This window comes from Salmo salar, chromosome 04 (genome assembly GCF_965601325.2).
Source record: "Salmo salar chromosome 04, fSalSal1, whole genome shotgun sequence".
In the NCBI taxonomy this organism is placed as follows: Eukaryota; Metazoa; Chordata; class Actinopteri; order Salmoniformes; family Salmonidae; genus Salmo; species Salmo salar.
The window spans coordinates 87,017,290-87,036,826 of NC_138294.1; the positions used below are offsets into that span (position 1 = coordinate 87,017,290).

At 44.3% G+C, this 19,537-nt stretch overlaps 1 protein-coding gene across 2 annotated transcripts in view; it reads left to right on the forward strand.

The window, feature by feature from the left end:
• Nucleotides 1–19,537, forward strand: part of LOC106603934 (calcium/calmodulin-dependent protein kinase kinase 1) — a 156,775-nt gene that overhangs the window by 37,059 nt on the left and 100,179 nt on the right. For both annotated transcript variants that reach the window (XM_014198188.3, XM_014198189.3), the window contains exon 3: nt 16,734–17,129. In XM_014198188.3, the coding sequence (XP_014053663.1) occupies nt 16,806–17,129 (324 nt within the window). In that variant the 5' untranslated portion in view covers nt 16,734–16,805. The remainder of the gene's footprint in view (nt 1–16,733; nt 17,130–19,537) is intronic.

Below are 19,537 nucleotides of genomic sequence, written 5' to 3' on the forward strand. Positions count from 1 at the left end.
ATGTACAGTACTCCAGGGCCCTCATCCACCACCACACTGCTTTCTGATTTTTTTTTACACCAATACGCACAGAACACCAACCAACACTGAACAGCATGTAACTCCACATAGTGTTAAATTCACAGCTGAGCTTGAGACAAATATCTACCAAGTAAATATGCCAATGTTTTCCCACTCAATGACTTGTTTGGTATGCTGTTAACCTTGGTCTGGTGTGTGTGTGTGTGTGTGTGTGTGTGTGTGTGTGTGTGTGTGTGTGTGTGTGTGAGTGTGTGTGTGTGTGTGTGTGTGTGTGTGTGTGTGTGTGTGTGTGTGTGTGTGTGTGTGAGAGAGAGTAAATGCTGCCAATTTTTATCTGTTTATTTATCTTCCCCTACTATACTTAGTAACTATTTGCACATTGCTAAAACACTCTACATAGCTGACAATATAACACCTGAAATGTCTTATCTTTTTCAAACCTTTGACTGAAATATTTACTGTTAAATTCTAATAGAAGAAGACTTGTTTGTTGTAGAGAGAGAGAGAGAGTAACAGTTCTGTAACCACAGACGCTGGGAGACGGGAAGCAAGTACAGGGTGAGGATTTAATAATAAATAGACATGAAACTAAACAAGGACAGCGTCTGGACAAGAGAAACAAAACAACATCAATGCAGACACGGGAATGAAACTGAGGAAGTGACAGATATAGACGAGGCAATCAGTGACATGATGGAGTCCGATGAAGCGCTGGTACGCATAACGATGGTGACAGGTGTGCTGAGAGAGAGAGAGAGAGAGAGAGAGAGAGAGAGAGAGAGAGAGAGAGAGAGAGAGAGAGAGAGAGAGAGAGAGAGAGAGAGAGAGAGAGAGAGAGAGAGAGAGAGAGAGAGAGAGAGAGAGAGAGAGAGAGAGAGAGAGAGAGAGAGAGAGAGAGAGAGAGAGAGAGAGAGAGAGAGACTAACGGATACATTACAAACCTTGACTGGAGTTAACACTATGTGGAGTTACATGCTGTTAAGTGTTGGTTGGTGTTCTGTGTCTATTTGTGTAAAAAAAAAATCAGAAAGCAGTGTGGTGGTGGATGAGGACCCTGGAGTACTGTACATTGAGGTAGTGATGGATATTAGTGGTGGATGAGGACCCTGGAGTACTGCACATTGAGGTAGTGATGGATATTAGTGGTGGATGAGGACCCTGGAGTACTGTACATTGAGGTAGTGATGATATTAGTGGTGGATGAGGACCCTGGAGTACTGTACATTGAGGTAGTGATGATATTAGTGGTGGATGAGGACCCTGGAGTACTGTACATTGAGGTAGTGATGGATATTAGTGGTGGATGAGGACCCTGGAGTACTGTACATTGAGGTAGTGATGGATATTAGTGGTGGATGAGGACCCTGGAGTACTGTACATTGAGGTAGTGATGGATATTAGTGGTGGATGAGGACCCTGGAGTACTGTACATTGAGGTAGTGATGGATATTAGTGGTGGATGAGGACCCTGGAGTACTGTACATTGAGGTAGTGATGGATATTAGTGGTGGATGAGGACCCTGGAGTACTGTACATTGAGGTAGTGATGGATATTAGTGGTGGATGAGGACCTTGGAGTACTGTACTGCCCTCTCCACAGCAGATAGTTTTGTCTTGGTGGATTGATATTTGAGACTGATATGATCAATTCAGTCCAAGCCTACATGGTCGTGTACTGTACAGACTTGTGATTCAGATAGGTAGAGGAATGAGGATTTGTATCAATGACTCTGCTGTCATCTGGGAATGAAACCCAGTGAGAAAGCCGCTCAGCGAGAACCTCACTTTTAAACGACTCCATGAACACATTAATTGATTACTAGTCTTATTGAGATGTATTCATGGGGCTAACCTCATTTCTTTGTGTCCAACACGCTGTCTCTACCCTTAACTTTATTCTGAACACCTCCAAAAGAAGGTCATGTGGTTTGGTAAGGAGAATGCCCCTCTCCCCACAGGTGTGATTACTACCTCTGAGGGTTTAGAGCTTGAGGTAGTCACCTCATACAAGTACTTGGGAGTATGGCTAGACGGTGCACTGTCCTTCTCTCAGCACATATCAAAGCTGCAGGCGAAAGTTAAATCTAGACTTGGTTTCCTCTATCGTAAATCGCTCCTCTTTCACCCCAGCTGCCAAACTAACCCTGATTCAGATGACCATCCTACCCATGCTAGATTACGGAGACATAATTTATAGATTGGCAGGTAAGGGTGCTCTCGAGTGGCTAGATGTTCTTTACCATTCAGCCATCAGATTCACCACCAATGCTCCTTATAGGACACATCACTGCACTCTATACTCCTCTGTAAACTGGTCATCTCTGTATACCCGTCGCAAGACCCACTGGTTGATGCTTATTTATAAAACCCTCTTAAGCCTCACTTCCCCCTATCTGAGATATCTACTGCAGCCCTCATCCTCAACATACAACACCCGTTCACTCCCCCCTATCTGAGATATCTACTGCAGCCCTCATCCTCCACATACAACACCCGTTCTACCAGTCACATTCTGTTAAAGGACCCCAAAGCACACACATCCCTGTGTCGCTCCTCTTTTCAGTTCGCTGCAGCTAGCGACTGGAACGAGCTGCAACAAACACTCAAACTGGACAGTTTTATCTCCATCTCTTCATTCAAAGACTCAATCATGGACACTCTTACTGACAGTTGTGGCTGGTTTGTGTGATGTATTGTTGTCTCTACTTTCTTGCCCTTTGTGCTGTTGTCTGTGCCCAATAATGTTTGTACCATGTTTTGTGCTGCTACCATGTTGTGTTGCTACCATGTTGTTGTCATGTTGTGTTGCTACCATGCTGTGTTGTCATGTGTTGCTGCCTGTCTATGTTGTTGTCTTAGGTCTCTCTTTATGTAGTGTTGTCTCTCTTGTCGTGGTGTGTGTTTTGTCCTTTATATATACACTGCTCAAAAAAATAAAGGGAACACTTAAACAACACAATGTAACTCCAAGTCAATCACACTTCTGTGAAATCAAACTGTCCACTTAGGAAGCAACACTGATTGACAATAAATTTCACATGCTGTTGTGCAAATGGAATAGAAAACAGGTGGAAATTATAGGCAATTAGCAAGACACCCCCAATAAAGGAGTGGTTCTGCAGGTGGGGACCACAGACCACTTCTCAGTTCCTATGCTTCCTGGCTGATGTTTTGGTCACTTATGAATGCTGGCGGTGCTTTCACTCTAGTGGTAGCATGAGACGGAGTCTACAACCCACACAAGTGGCTCAGGTAGTGCAGCTCATCCAGGATGGCACATCAATGCGAGCTGTGGCAAGAAGGTTTGCTGTGTCTGTCAGCGTAGTGTCCAGAGCATGGAGGCGCTACCAGGAGACAGGCCAGTACATCAGGAGACGTGGAGGAGGCCGTAGGAGGGCAACAACCCAGCAGCAGGACCGCTACCTCCGCCTTTGTGCAAGGAGGAGCAGGAGAAGCACTGCCAGAGCCCTGCAAAATGACCTCCAGCAGGCCACAAATGTGCATGTGTCTGCTCAAACGGTCAGAAACAGACTCCATGAGGGTGGTATGAGGGCCCGACGTCCACAGGTGGGGGTTGTGCTTACAGCCCAACACCGTGCAGGACGTTTGGCATTTGCCAGAGAACACCAAGATTGGCAAATTCGCCACTGGCGCCCTGTGCTCTTCACAGATGAAAGCAGGTTCACACTGAGCACGTGACAGACATGACAGAGTCTGGAGACGCCGTGGAGAACGTTCTGCTGCCTGCAACATCCTCCAGCATGACCGGTTTGGCGGTGGGTCAGTCATGGTGTGGGGTGGCATTTCTTTGGGGGGACGCACAGCCCTCCATGTGCTCGCCAGAGGTAGCCTGACTGCCATTAGGTACCGAGATGAGATCCTCAGACCCCTTGTGAGACCATATGCTGGTGCGGTTGGCCCTGGGTTCCTCCTAATGCAAGACAATGCTAGACCTCATGTGGCTGGAGTGTGTCAGCAGTTCCTGCAAGAGGAAGGCATTGATGCTATGGACTGGCCCGCCTGTTCCCCAGACCTAAATCCAATTGAGCACATCTGGGACATCATGTCTCGCGCCATCCACCAACGCCACGTTGCACCACAGACTGTCCAGGAGTTGGCGGATGCTTTAGTCCAGGTCTGGGAGGAGATCCCTCAGGAGACCATCCGCCACCTGATCAGGGACATGCCCAGGCGTTGTAGGGAGGTCATACAGGCACGTGGAGGCCACACACACTACTGAGCCTCATTTTGACTTGTTTTAAGGACATTACATCAAAGTTGGATCAGCCTGTAGTGTGGTTTTCCACTTTAATTTTGAGTGTGACTCCAAATCCAGACCTCCATGGGTTGATAAATTGGATTTCCATTGATTATTTTTGTGTGATTTTGTTGTCAGCACATTCAACTATGTAAAGAAAAAAGTATTTAATAAGATTATTTCATTCATTCAGATCTAGGATGTGTTGTTTAAGTGTTCCCTTTATTTTTTTGAGCAGTGTACTAAAACATTCTACAGATGAGTGACCGAATCAGTGGATTCAGTGGAAATCATTCCTATTGGAGAGAGATTCTTTCAAAAGCGAACCATACATGTTTCTAACAGAAAACAGCATCAGTAAGTGTCCCACACGAGTGATGACTGCTCACCTCCAACACTTGGAAGAGCACCTTGGGACCTACTTCTCAATCTGTTTGACTGTGATCCTGGCTCAGTTGACATGCCGGTAAGTGAAATCGAACAGCTGATCGAGCTGTCATTTCACCGAATGCATTCACGGTTCACTACGTAGGAGTTTTGGTTCCTAACTCAAAGGGAATACACTGCCATCTCCCTCTGAGCATTAATATCACGTTCAAGACAACTGGGAACTCTCCAACTTCCGACTTCAGTTTGTTCAAGAAAACTGGGAACTCTCCAACTTCCGACTTCAGTTTGTTCAAGACAACTGGGAACTCTCCAACTTCCGACTTCAGTGTGTTCAAGACAACTGGGAACTCTCCAATTTCCGACTTCAGTGCGTTCAAGACAACTGGGAACTCTCCAACTTCCGACTTCAGTGCGTTCAAAACAACTGGGAACTCAGAAAAAAAAAAAACACGTTCTGACACATTTTGAACGGTCATCCAACTCGGAATTCTAACTCGGGAACTCTTTCTAGAGCTCTGACTTTCTGACCTGAAGATCACTGACATCATGATTTGACCTCGTATTTTCCAGAGTTCCCAGTTGTCTTGAAGGCACCAAAACCAAATTTCGATCCAGGTTGGATGTGACAGTAGAGATGAGGTGGGCACTGTCGACCACGCCCCCTGATTTTGAGAAGCTCCGGCGAGACATGCATCAAGTCACACCCATCTCATTAGTGGCGGTGAGATAAGATACAGTACATTATGTCAGACTAATTTGCAATTGACTGTCATAGCCCCACATTAATGTGATGGTGAGTTGAGAAGACAATAAGAAATAATGTTGGAATTTTTTTCAATTGACTGTCATAGCCCACATTAAAAGTAAACATTGGCTGTTAATTACATACTTTTTTTTCGCATGGGTGGGGTCGAGAGAATTTTCAGATATCAAAATGGGGTCCTGGGCCAAAAAGGTTTGGGAACCTTTGACCTAGATATTGTATTTGGGTCGTTCCACAAAATGAGTGCCTTTTGCGCCCCTTTAAGTAGAAATGATATATCGATATTGTATTTTGAAAGCCTGTTACATTAAATCAAGTGCCCTTTTAATGTAGACTACAAGGAAAATTCTATAAATCTGATATCTTGTGCTGCTTGTACTACACTGTGTGTGTGTGTGTGTGTGTGTGTTTGTGTGTGTGTGTGTGTGTGTGTCCTTCACGAGGTTTAAGAATCAACAGGAGCCACAACACTTCTCCTTGGTACCCCATTTTGTCTTCTCCATTGCCATACATACAATACGAGCTTACTCTTTCCATATCATATTGCAGAGGCAGAGCAGAGCAAAATAAATACATGAATAAATAGATACATATAATGGATGGAAACTTTCAATCCGTCCCCATCTTTAGGTGGATATTAGGAGGAGATGAAGAGAGTGCAGACAATGTCTGCTGATTGTTCCATGTTCTTCAAGTAGAGACCCACATCCAGCTTGGTCTTCATTTGTCTTCTAAATCAGTTTGTTGTGTTCCAGGCAGCAAACAAAGATTGTCAAGGCCAACATGGAAATGTCTATAGGATTTCAGAGCACAACAGCGCCGAGTGGATTTTTAAATTTATTTTATATTTAACTAGGAAAGTCAGTTAAGAACAAACTCTTATTTACAATGAAGGCCTACCAAAAGGCAAAAAGCCTCCTGTGGGGACAGGGGCTGGGATAAAAAAAATATATATATTTATATATATACTGCTCAAAAAAATAAAGGGAACACTTAAACAACACATCCTAGATCTGATTTCACTTACCGGCATGTCAACTGAGCCAGGATCACAGTCAAACAGATTGAGAAGTAGGTCCCAAGGTGCTCTTCCAAGTGTTGGAGGTGAGCAGTCATCACTCATGTGGGACACTTACTGATGCTGTTTTCTGTTAGAAACATGTATGGTTCGCTTTTGAAAGAATCTCTCTCCAATAGGAATGATTTCCACTGAATCCACTGATTCGGTCACTCATCTGTAGAATGTTTTAGGACACTGCTCAAAAAAATAAAGGGAACACTAAAATAACACATCCTAGATCTGAATGAATGAAATAATCTTATTAAATACGTTTTTCTTTACATAGTTGAATGTGCTGACAACAAAATCACACAAAAATAATCAATGGAAATCCAATTTATCAACCCATGGAGGTCTGGATTTGGAGTCACACTCAAAATTAAAGTGGAAAACCACACTACAGGCTGATCCAACTTTGATGTAATGTCCTTAAAACAAGTCAAAATGAGGCTCAGTAGTGTGTGTGGCCTCCACGTGCCTGTATGACCTCCCTACAACGCCTGGGCATGCTCCTGATGAGGTGGCGGATGGTCTCCTGAGGGATCACCTCCCAGACCTGGACTAAAGCATCCGCCAACTCCTGGACAGTCTGTGGTGCAACGTGGCGTTGGTGGATGGAGCGAGACATGATGTCCCAGATGTGCTCAATTGGATTCAGGTCTGGGGAACGGGCGGGCCAGTCCATAGCATCAATGCCTTCCACTTGCAGGAACTGCAGGAACTGCAGGAACTGCTGACTGATTGCCTATACTTTCCACCTGTTGTCTATTCCATTTGCACAACAGCATGTGACATTTATTGTCAGTCAGTGTTGCTTCCTAAGTGGACAGTTTGATTTCACAGAAGTGTGATTGACTTGGAGTTACATTGTGTTGTTTAAGTGTTCCCTTTATTTTTTTGAGCAGCATATTTTCCCCCGACATGTATAGCTAACAAAAGTCAATGCATGGGCATCTCGGCCTTCACAGCTAACGTCGATTTGGAGAGCGTAAACTGGAGAGTTTTTGACTCGTTCAGTCATGTTCCTCTTGATTGCTAGCAAAACCATACATTTTTTGTTTAACTGTGTTATCTGACAAAGGTATGTGAGTTTCTGTGTCTCTGCCTCCCCACATATTGTTTTCACCATATCAATTGCAGCCTGTAAAATCAGTCTCTGCAATAGGGTGTGGTTTCATTTTTTATTTAACCAGTCAAGTCAGTTAAGAACAAATTCTTATTTTACAATGATGGTCTACCCCAGCCAAACCCTCCCTTAACCCAGACGACGCTGGGCCAATTGTGCGTCTCCTTATGGGACTCCCGATCACGGCCGGTTGTGATACAGCCCGGGATCGAACCAGGATCTGTAGTGACGCCTCTAGCACTGAGATGCAGTACCTTAGACCGCTGCGGGCCTAGTCATTCACCATGGGAATGATTCATTAGTGTGTGGTTTCATAGTGGTCCTAGTCATTCACCATGGGAATGATTCATTAGTGTGTGGTTTCATAGCGTAGAGGACCTAGTCATTCACCATGGGAATGATTCATTAGTGTGTGGTTTCATAGTGTAGAGGACCTAGTCATTCACCATGGGAATGATTCATTAGTGTGTGGTTTCATAGTGTAGAGGACCTAGTCATTCACCATGGGAATGATTCATTAGTGTGTGGTTTCATAGTGTAGAGGACCTAGTCATTCACCATGGGAATGATTCATTAGTGTGTGGTTTCATAGTGTAGAGGTCCTAGTCATTCACCATGGGAATGATTCATTAGTGTGTGGTTTCATAGTGTAGAGGACCTAGTCATTCACCATGGGAATGATTCATTAGTGTGTGGTTTCATAGTGTAGAGGACCTAGTCATTCACCATGGGAATGATTCATTAGTGTGTGGTTTCATAGTGTAGAGGACCTAGTCATTCACCATGGGAATGATTCATTAGTGTGTGGTTTCATAGTGTAGAGGACCTAGTCATTCACCATGGGAATGATTCATTAGTGTGTGGTTTCATAGTGTAGAGGACCTAGTCATTCACCATGGGAATGATTCATTAGTGTGTGGTTTCATAGTGTAGAGGACCTAGTCATTCACCATGGGAATGATTCATTAGTGTGTGGTTTCATAGCGTAGAGGTCCTAGTCATTCACCATGGGAATGATTCATTAGTGTGTGGTTTCATAGTGTAGAGGGCCTAGTCATTCACCATGGGAATGATTCATTAGTGTGTGGTTTCATAGCGTAGAGGACCTAGTCATTCACCATGGGAATGATTCATTAGTGTGTGGTTTCATAGTGTAGAGGGCCTAGTCATTCACCATGGGAATGATTCATTAGTGTGTGGTTTCATAGCGTAGAGGACCTAGTCATTCACCATGGGAATGATTCATTAGTGTGTGGTTTCATAGTGGTCCTAGTCATTCACCATGGGAATGATTCATTAGTGTGTGGTTTCATAGCGTAGAGGACCTAGTCATTCACCATGGGAATGATTCATTAGTGTGTGGTTTCATAGCGTAGAGGACCTAGTCATTCACCATGGGAATGATTCATTAGTGTGTGGTTTCATAGCGTAGAGGTCCTAGTCATTCACCATGGGAATGATTCATTAGTGTGTGGTTTCATAGTGGTCCTAGTCATTCACCATGGGAATGATTCATTAGTGTGTGGTTTCATAGCGTAGAGGACCTAGTCATTCACCATGGGAATGATTCATTAGTGTGTGGTTTCATAGCGTAGAGGACCTAGTCATTCACCATGGGAATGATTCATTAGTGTGTGGTTTCATAGTGTAGAGGACCTAGTCATTCACCATGGGAATGATTCATTAGTGTGTGGTTTCATAGTGTAGAGGACCTAGTCATTCACCATGGGAATGATTCATTAGTGTGTGGTTTCATAGTGTAGAGGTCCTAGTCATTCACCATGGGAATGATTCATTAGTGTGTGGTTTCATAGTGTAGAGGACCTAGTCATTCACCATGGGAATGATTCATTAGTGTGTGGTTTCATAGTGTAGAGGTCCTAGTCATTCACCATGGGAATGATTCATTAGTGTGTGGTTTCATAGTGTAGAGGACCTAGTCATTCACCATGGGAATGATTCATTAGTGTGTGGTTTCATAGTGTAGAGGACCTAGTCATTCACCATGGGAATGATTCATTAGTGTGTGGTTTCATAGTGTAGAGGTCCTAGTCATTCACCATGGGAATGATTCATTAGTGTGTGGTTTCATAGCGTAGAGGTCCTAGTCATTCACCATGGGAATGATTCATTAGTGTGTGGTTTCATAGTGTAGAGGACCTAGTCATTCACCATGGGAATGATTCATTAGTGTGTGGTTTCATAGTGGTCCTAGTCATTCACCATGGGAATGATTCAAGGGCTGCCTTTTTCTATCATCTAAGGGCACTCTCTGGTTGAATTTTAGATTTGAATATGTGAATATATATATATATATATAGGACTAGGTCCTCTACATACATACATACATACACACATTTTTTTTCTTCAGGTTAACGACAATACAATAATTTTGAGATACTGTTGGTCATGTAGTGTATGTGGACACCTGCTCGTCGAACATCTCATTCTTAAATCATGAGCATTAATATGGAGTTGGTCCCCCCTTTGCTGCTATAACAGCCTCCTCTCTTCTGGGAAGGGTTTCCACTAGATGTTGGAACATTGCTGCTGGGACTTGCTTCCATTCAGCCACAAGAGCATTAGTGAGGTTGAGCACTGATGTTGGGCGATTAGGCCTGGCTTGCAGTCAGCGTTCCAATTCATCCCAAACGTGTTAGATGAGGTTGAGGTCAGGGCTCAGGGCCAGTCAAGTTCTTCCACATTGATCTCAACAAACCATTTCTGTATGGACCTCGCTTGGTGCATTGGGGCATTGTCAAGCTGAAACAGGAAAGGGCCTTCCCCAAACTGTTGCCACAAACTTGGAAGCACAAAATCGTCTAGAATGTCGTTGTATGCTGTAGCGTTAAGATTTCCCTTCACTGGAACTTAGGGGCCCAAACCATGAAAAACAGCCCAGACCATTATTCCTCCTCCACCAAACTGTACAGTTGGCACTATGCATTCGGGCAGGTAGCGTTCTCCTGGCATCTGCCAAACCCAGATTTGTCCGTCGGACTGCCAGATGGTGAAGCGTGATTCATCACTCTAGAGAACGTGTTTCTACTGCTACAGAGTCCAATGGTGTCGAGCTTTACACCACTCCAGCCGACACTTGCCATTGCGCATGGTGATCTTAGGCTTGTGTGCGGCTGCTCGGCCATGGAAACCCATTTCATGAAGTTCCCGACAAACAGTTCTTATGCTGACGTTGCTTTCAGAGGGAGTTTGGAACTCGGTAGTGAGTGTTGCACCCGAGGACAGAAGATATTTACACGCTACGCTCGGTCCCGTTCTGTGAGCTTGTGTGGCCTACCACTTTGCGGCTGAGCCGTTGTTGTTCCAAGATGTTTCCACTTCACAATAACAGCACTTACAGTTGACCGGGGCAGCTCTAGCAGGGCAGAAATCTGACAAACTGACTTGTTAGAAAGGTGGCATCCTATGACGGTGCCATGTTCAATGTCACTGAGCTCTTCAGTAAGGCCATTCTAGTGCCATTGTTTCTCTATGGAGATTGCATGGCTGTGTGCTCGATATTATACACCTGTCAGCAACGTGTGTCGCTGAAAAATCTTAATCCACTCATTTGAATTGGTGTCCACAGACTTTTGTTCGCTCGCCCTCCTATTCCTTGAGGAATTCTCCACAGTAAGACTATTTTAGTTGTTGTCACATTTGTGTTCTTTCCTGCCTGCCCTCTCTGTGCTATATTATAATATATATTATAATAAATATATATATATATATATATATATATTTGTATAAATGTTTTTCTACAGGATTTTGGAAATTCTCCCGTGACCCCATTTTCATATCAGGCGACCCCTCTAGGGGGCCCAACCTGTAGTTTGGGAACAGCTTGACCTAGGTTGAAGATAACAAAGGATAAGACACCGTAATAATTCCATGCAGAAACGGACCAGCACCGGAGCGAAAGACTGGAAGTGAATATTAGCAGTACATAAAGTTCGCCATCAATGTAGAAAATAATCACAATTGTAGTAAATTTTTGCTTAACTACTCAGCAACAACATAGCATAACTGTTTTATTATCATTCTATTCATTTAAACATGTTTTTCTGACTAATCTAAAGCCACTTTGTTACATGATTTCCTGACCTCTGGTCACGTTTTCACTGCTAATCCTGTAGAATCAGCCACGGCGCAGGTCCAATTAATGTGTTTATTTTCTATAACGCTTCTATAACGCTTCCATGTGGAAATATTAGATTGTTTTAATTATCAGCCTAATACCAGGAAGTGACTTCTCCATGGTTTTCAATGTGGTCAAGAGTCAATGGTACTTCTCTTTCTCTCCATTCCTCAACCTGTAACGGCTGTCAAATGGAGTAGACCAAGGTGCAGCGTGGTTAGTGCTCATCATGTATTTATTTGATCTGAACACTGAAACAAAGAAACAAAAACCGACAGCCAAACAGTTCTGTCAGGTAAGTAATACAAAACAGAAATTAACCTCCCACAAAACCCAAAGGAAAACAGGCCACCTAAGTATGGCTCCCAATCAGCGACAACAAAGTACAGCTGTCCCTGATTGAGAGCCATACCAGGCCAAAACAAAGAAATACAAAACATAGAAAAAAGGACATAGAATGCCCACCCTAGTCACACCCTGGCCTAAACAAAATAGAGAATAAAACCCTCTCTATGGCCAGGGCGTGACACAACCACTCCACTCTGCCTCTACGCTTCAACCAATGAAAAGGCTTTCAAAGTGTAATTACTGTTTCGGCAGCAGTGTTTGTTATGAAGTAGAAAGACAGTCATCCGACCAAGGAACGCTGTAAGTTTTTAGTGAATTTGTGAGTGCGTCAAGGTCCTTCACATTAATGGTTGTCAGGGGCAACGAGCAGCCAGCCCTCCAGAACTTGGATTGCCCACCCACTGTGAGTGAACTGATATGGAGGAGTCGACACACACACACACACACAGTAACACACACACACACACACACAGTAACACACACACACACACACACACACACACAGTAACACACACACACACACACGAACACACACACACACACGAACACACACACACACACACGAACACACACAGTAACACACACACACACACACACACACACACAGTAACACACACACACACACACACGAACACACACACACACACACGAACACACACACACACACACGAACACACACACACACACGAACACACACACACACACACGAACACACACACAGTAACACACACACACACACACACACACACACACACACACACACACACACAGCCAAGCGTGTTGTGAGTTGGGGTGAGTTGGGGTGAGTTGGGGTGAGGCAGAGACATGATAGAATCCAGCATTTGATGTTTCTGTGAAATGACTCCAGTTGACATGGAGCCCAGACTGCCCTGGTGAAATAAAATGCTGCATGAATCCACTTGACCCCAGGTAAAAGTCCCAGTTCAATCCACTTGACCCCAGTTAAAAGTCCCAGTTGAATCCACTTGACCCCAGTTAAAAGTCCCAGTTATGTAGAATACCAGTCACTGACTAAAGGAGAGGGTTCTCAGAAATAGCAGAAGATGATAATGTGTTAATGTGTGTGTGTGTGTTACGGTGTGTGTGTGTGTGTGTGTGTTAATGTGTGTGTGTGTGTGTGTGTTACGGTGTGTATGTGTGTGTGTGTTACGGTGTGGTGTGTGTGTGTTACGGTGTGGTGTGTGTGTGTTACGGTGTGTATGTGTGTGTGTGTGTGTGTGTGTGTGTGTGTGTGTGTGTGTGTGTGTGTGTTACGGTGTGGTGTGTGTGTGTGTGTTACGGTGTGTGTGTGTGTGTGTGTGTGTTACGGTGTGTGTGTGTGTATGTGTGTGTGTGTGTGTGTGTGTTACGGTGTGGTGTGTGTGTGTTACGGTGTGGTGTGTGTGTGTTACGGTGTGTATGTGTGTGTGTGTGTGTGTGTGTGTGTGTGTGTGTGTGTGTGTGTGTGTGTGTGTGTTACGGTGTGGTGTGTGTGTGTGTGTGTTACGGTGTGTGTGTGTGTGTGTTACAGTGTGTGTGTGTGTGTGTTACAGTGTGTGTGTGTGTGTGTGTGTGTGTGTGTGTGTGTGTGTGTTACGGTGTGGTGTGTGTGTGTGTGTGTGTTACGGTGTGGTGTGTGTGTGTGTGTGTGTTACGGTGTGTGTGTGTGTGTGTTACAGTGTGTGTGTGTGTGTGTGTGTGTGTGTGTGTGTGTGTGTGTGTGTGTGTGTGTGTTACGGTGTGTGTGTGTGTGTGTGTGTGTGTGTGTGTGTGTGTGTGTGTGTGTGTTACTGTTTGTATAGTTCCTTCAGAAAGTGTTCACAACCCTTCGTTTTTTACACTTTTTATGTTACAGGGTGGGATTAAAACAGATGTAACTTTCCTTTTTTGTCAACGACCCACACACAACACTAATGTCAAAGTGGAAGAATAATTCTACAATTATAAAAAAATATTATGAAAAATAGATAAATATTAAACCCCCTGAATACAGCTGTGAGTCTCTAAGAGCTTTCCACACCTGGATTGTTCAACATTTGCCCATTATTCTTTTTCACATTTTTTCAAGCTCTGTCAAGTTGGTTGTTGATCATTGCTATACAGCCATTTTTAAGTCTTGCCATATATTTTCAAGCTGATTTAAGTCAAAACTGTAACTAGGCCACTCAGGAACATTTAATGTCATCTTGGTACATATGCAACTCTAGTGTATATTTGACCTTGTGTTTTAGGTTATTGTCCTGCTGAAAGGTGAATTTGTCTCCCAGTGTCTGTTGGAAAGCAGACTGAATCAGGTTTTCCTCTAGGATTTTGCCTGTTCTTAGCTCCATTCAGTTTCTGATGACAGGAATACTCATAACATGATGCAGCCACCACCATGCACGAAAATATGATGAGTGGTGAGTGGGTCCAGGGGCAGGCAGGTCCAGGGGCAGGCAGAAGGTCATACACAGGATGAGGTAGGTAGCTGGGTCCAGGGGCAGGCAGAAGGTCATACACAGGATGAGGTAGGTAGCTGGGTCCAGGGGCAGGCAGAAGGTCATACACAGGATGAGGTAGGTAGCTGGGTCCAGGGGCAGGCAGAAGGTCATATACAGGATGAGGCAGGTAGCTGGGTCCAGGGGCAGGCAGAAGGTCATACACAGGATGAGGCAGGTAGCTGGGTCCAGGGGCAGGCAGAAGGTCATACACAGGATGAGGTAGGTAGCTGGGTCCAGGGGCAGGCAGAAGGTCATACACAGGGGGTCCAAACAGGCAACAGTACAGGCAGGGAACAGGCTAGTAACGTTGTCCGGGAGATCAGGCAATAGGTTGATAACAGGAAATCCGATAGGCTAAAGTACAGGCAGGGAATAGGCAAAAGGCTCATTAGTGAAGCAGGACAAACTATCATACACGGGAGGATTAAATTATGGGAAAACCAGAGCTCCGAATAGAAGTGTGTCACAAAACAAACAATACCTCACAGTGATGGGGTGCAAAGAACTGAACTAAACAGTGTGGGATAATGACATACAGGTGTGTGAACAGGTGATCAGAATTCAGGTGATTGGGATCTGGAGAGTGAGCTGCGTTCAGGGGATCTATGTGTTTGAGAGTGTGAGTTGGAAGCAGACGTTACAAACAGGTGTAGATCTTACCGTGAAATGCTTACTGACAAGCCCTTAACCAACCATGCAGTTATTAGAAAATAGAGTTAAGAAAATATTTACTAAATCAACTAAAGTTTAAAAAAAATATATAAGAAGAAAAAAATGTGTGTGTGTGTGTGTGTGTGTGTGTGTGTGTGTGTGTGTGTGTGTGTGTGTGTGTGTGGTGTGTGTGTGTGTGTACTGTGTGTGTGTGTGTTACTGTGTGTGTGTGTGTTTCTGTGTGTGTGTGTGTGTGTGTGTGTGTGTGTGTGTGTGTGTGTGTGTGTGTGTGTTACTGTGTGTGTTACTGTGTGTGTGTGTGTGTGTGTGTGTGTGTGTGTGTGTGTGTGTGTGTGTGTGTGTGTGTGTGTGTGTGTGTGTGTGTTACTGTGTGTTATTTACTTCCTGATTAAGATAGATGGAGATAGGTTCTTTGAGACATGTTTCCTGTGTTCTGTTCCTCCCTCCTGTCCTTTGTCTTGGAGTAGATCTGATCCTCTGTCTGTGGTCTTTTCTGCAGAGACAATAATTCCTCAACCAGCTGGCTGCTCCACCTCCCTCTGATACCAGCTCACTATGACAAGCTGTTTCCCTCATTTACATTTGGGATAAAAGGGGAGAGCTTACAATGAACAAATCTCTGCTGTGATTGTCACATAGGTTCAAACACACACACACACACACACACACACACACACACACACACACACACACACACACACACACACACACACACACACACCCCGGTGTAATTGCATGAGACAGTGGATCTTGTTCATCAGATCTGTGTTAAGACAGGCATGTAAACACACACACACAGACACTCAGAGAGAGAGCTGGAGACAGATAGAGAGAGACAGAGACAAATGGAGAGAGAGTCAGACAGATAGAGAGAGAGAGAGGCAAATGGACAGATGGAGAGAGGGACAGACAAATGGAGAGAGTCAGAGACAGATGGAGAGAGAGGCAGATGGAGAGAGAGAGAGAGAGAGCGAGAGAGAGAGAGAGGCAGATGGAGAGAGGGAGAGAGAGAGAGAGAGACAGATGGAGAGAGAGGCAGATGGAGAGAGAGAGGCAGATGGATTTTTACCATCATTATTTAACCTCTTGAGATGGGAAACAGATTTTTATTAAGTTAAACATGTGCTCTTTATGACAGAATGTTACAATTAGCTAAAATCAAAAGTTTTTGGGGACCACGTTACACTTCTCAAAGGGCACCGACTTGGTGGAATGACAATGTGTACATGCTCTTGGGTGGATTACATTGGTCTGGTTGTTATCTGTAACCTGTAAATCATAGAACATGATACAATATCAATGTCCATATCATTCATGTCATAATGTGTTTGATCTGTATTTTTATTGAGCTGCCCTCTTGGCCAGGCTTCCATTGGTCTCCTGACCTCAATGGGATAAATACAGGTTAAATGAAGGTGAAATAAAAAGGTTAAATAACAAAACTATGATCCCTCTCTCTACTCTCTGTTGGCTGCAGCTCCAGTGAGGCTCCAGTGCGAGTCCCCCCCCCCCCCCCCACCCGGCGTTCCCCCCATACCTTATTCCAGTGATGGCTATGAGTACCGACCCGGGCTGCAGAAGGGACGACTCTGACCCCGACTCAATGACCCCTGACCCCAGTAACCTCACCGCCATGATGGCCGCAGTCACCATGAAGACCACCGAGACAGACGTCTCACCGGCCAATGGCGTGAGGAACGGGGCTCAGCAGGGCGGAGCTAAAAGGGGCCCTCCTTCGCGGGCACACCTCTCAGGGAGGAAGCTGTCGCTACAGGAACGAGGGACGTACCCGTCAGGGGGGACTCACGTCTCCCCCCGTGTAGCACGCAGACCCACCGTGGAGTCCAAGCAGGTCTCTATCTCAGATGCAGAGGTGAGTGAACGGACTCTGCGCCTAAACAGGGAAAGGGATAGGAATTTAATGCAATTCAGTTCAATGCAATAAACATGATTATTGCTCCTATGTTTTGAGTTGAATTGAGAGGACTAAGTCAGATTTATAAATGGGGTTTGGAGGCATAGTTCAGTGGTAGAACGTCTGATTGAATACCAAGAGGTTTTCAGGTTTAAATAAAAGATGAATAGAATTAAACATAAAATGTTTAAGACACCAGCAGTCACAGCCAGTGGAAATCCTGTTTTCATCTTTTTGCAGTCATTGTTGGCTTGAGAGTCACAGCTGTGTGTGTGTGTGTGTGTGTGTGTGTGTGTGTGTGTGTGTGTGTGTGTGTGTGTGTGTGTGTGTGTGTGTGTGTGTGTGTGTGTGTGTGTGTGTGTGTGTGTGTGTGCAGTGGGATCAGTGAATGGTGGGATTGTATGCTCCATCATTGTGAACTGTGATTTGTAGTGCAGAATAGACTTGATATTTCTGTATTAGAAAGAAAGTGAATCTCGTCCGAGCTGGTGTGTGTCGTGTCACTGGACGGTCGGTCATGCGCTTTCTCTCTCAGAGAGCTTAAGTCTTAGCAGCATTTAATGGGTCCACATACTAATCCCTGTGTGTGTGTGTGTGTGTGTGTGTGTGTGTGTGTGTGTGTGTGTGTGTGTGTGTGTGTGTGTGTGTGTGTGTGTGTGTGTGTGTGTGTGTGTGTGTGTGTGTGTGTGTGTGTGTGTGTGTGTGTGTGTGTGTTCTGAGATGACCTAAGGGCAGTGCTCTGCTCGGGGACGCTCATGACATTGTGAGATTGACATGAATGTGTAATGTACATATAGAATATTCTGCCTCTAGCTGCATAACCATCTGGTCTCATCTGAGAGAACATCAGGTAATAGCCCATCTCCAAGAGTGTGTATGAAATGGCACCCTATTCCACTTGGACCCTGGTCTAAAGTAGTGCACTTTATAGGGAATAGGGTGCCATTTGGGCAGCAGTCCAAGACTGAGAGATATACCTCTTAAATGTAATGGTGAAATGTGACACACCACCTGGATTTGGTCTAATGTAGCAAAATTTGAAAATGTGTTTTTTCCATTGGATAAAGGTAGAGACTCCGAGCTACAAAATGGTATATCATACACTACATTGTTGAGGAACAGTGGGAAAGTAATTCTGCTTTGAAAGTTGATACACTTGTAAACTCACTTTTGAGAAAAGGGTATTTTAGTGTTTCGGTGAGAGAGCTCTTCTTTGTCTACACCCATTCAGCATCGTCCACACACTCTTAAGCTTTAGCCCCATCCATCTCCTTGCATTCAGAGCGCACACTTGACGCTCTGGCCGAAGATTTGTTTACCTCTGGACAACATGAAAACAGCCTAACCAGCTTTACTGGCAACAATTTCATTATGTTTTTTTGCCGACGTTTACTGACACCGGCCATATTCAACGGGTGTTGTACACTTTAGCTTAAGACATGTACCTAGCTAGCTAGCTAAACAATTAACCTAGCTAGGTAAACAACATGTAATATCACACACGTCACGTCACATGTTAGCTAACGAGCCAGCCACCTAACGTTAGCTAGGGACATTTTAGCTTGAAATGAAACATGTCTGAAAATGTAGCTAGCTAGACTATCTTACCCGGATACATCATCATGCATGCTGGACGTGTCTCCCTGTCACGGATCCATGCCACAAATGCCCTTCGTTTGAAGACATAAACCCATCTCCTTAGCTATCATACTCTAATTCCACTGATTTCAAAACTCGGGCCTCCAGAAAGTGGAGAGCAACACTTATGCAGCTACATAAAAAAAAAGAAGCGTTCGACAGGATTACCAACACAGACTGTCCAGCTCAACTAGACAGAAGCGTTCTATATGGCAGACCAATCCGAACTCATCTCTCGGCATGTCCAGCCCACTCATTATCTCAGCCAATCATGGCTAGTGGGGAGGTTGTTTCTTTTTCTGTGGCTAAACCAACTAGGCTCGCAATTTAACAAGCGTATTCGTATTTTCAGATGGCACACACGTTTGTTATTAAGGCACATGAAAGTTCACATGTTCAAGAAGGCATTTCTGCCAAAAAACGCATTTTGATAAAAAGAAAATATTTTTTACATTCAAACAGCTCTCCTGTGAAGTCGTGACTTGCGATTTACGCCTCGTTTCCTGAATCGGGTCACAAATGTAGATTTCCGCCCAATAGACATACCCCAAACTAACTGCTATTCATGTGTAATTACATGATTCTGACATGCCAAAACGTGGTATATTTGGAGTGAAGACATCTGGGAGATTATGAGGAAATGATCAGAAGATAGATAGGAGTTACATAGTTCAGAATACACAAGATCAAACACACACAAAATAACAGTTTCTTTGTTTATTTATTTT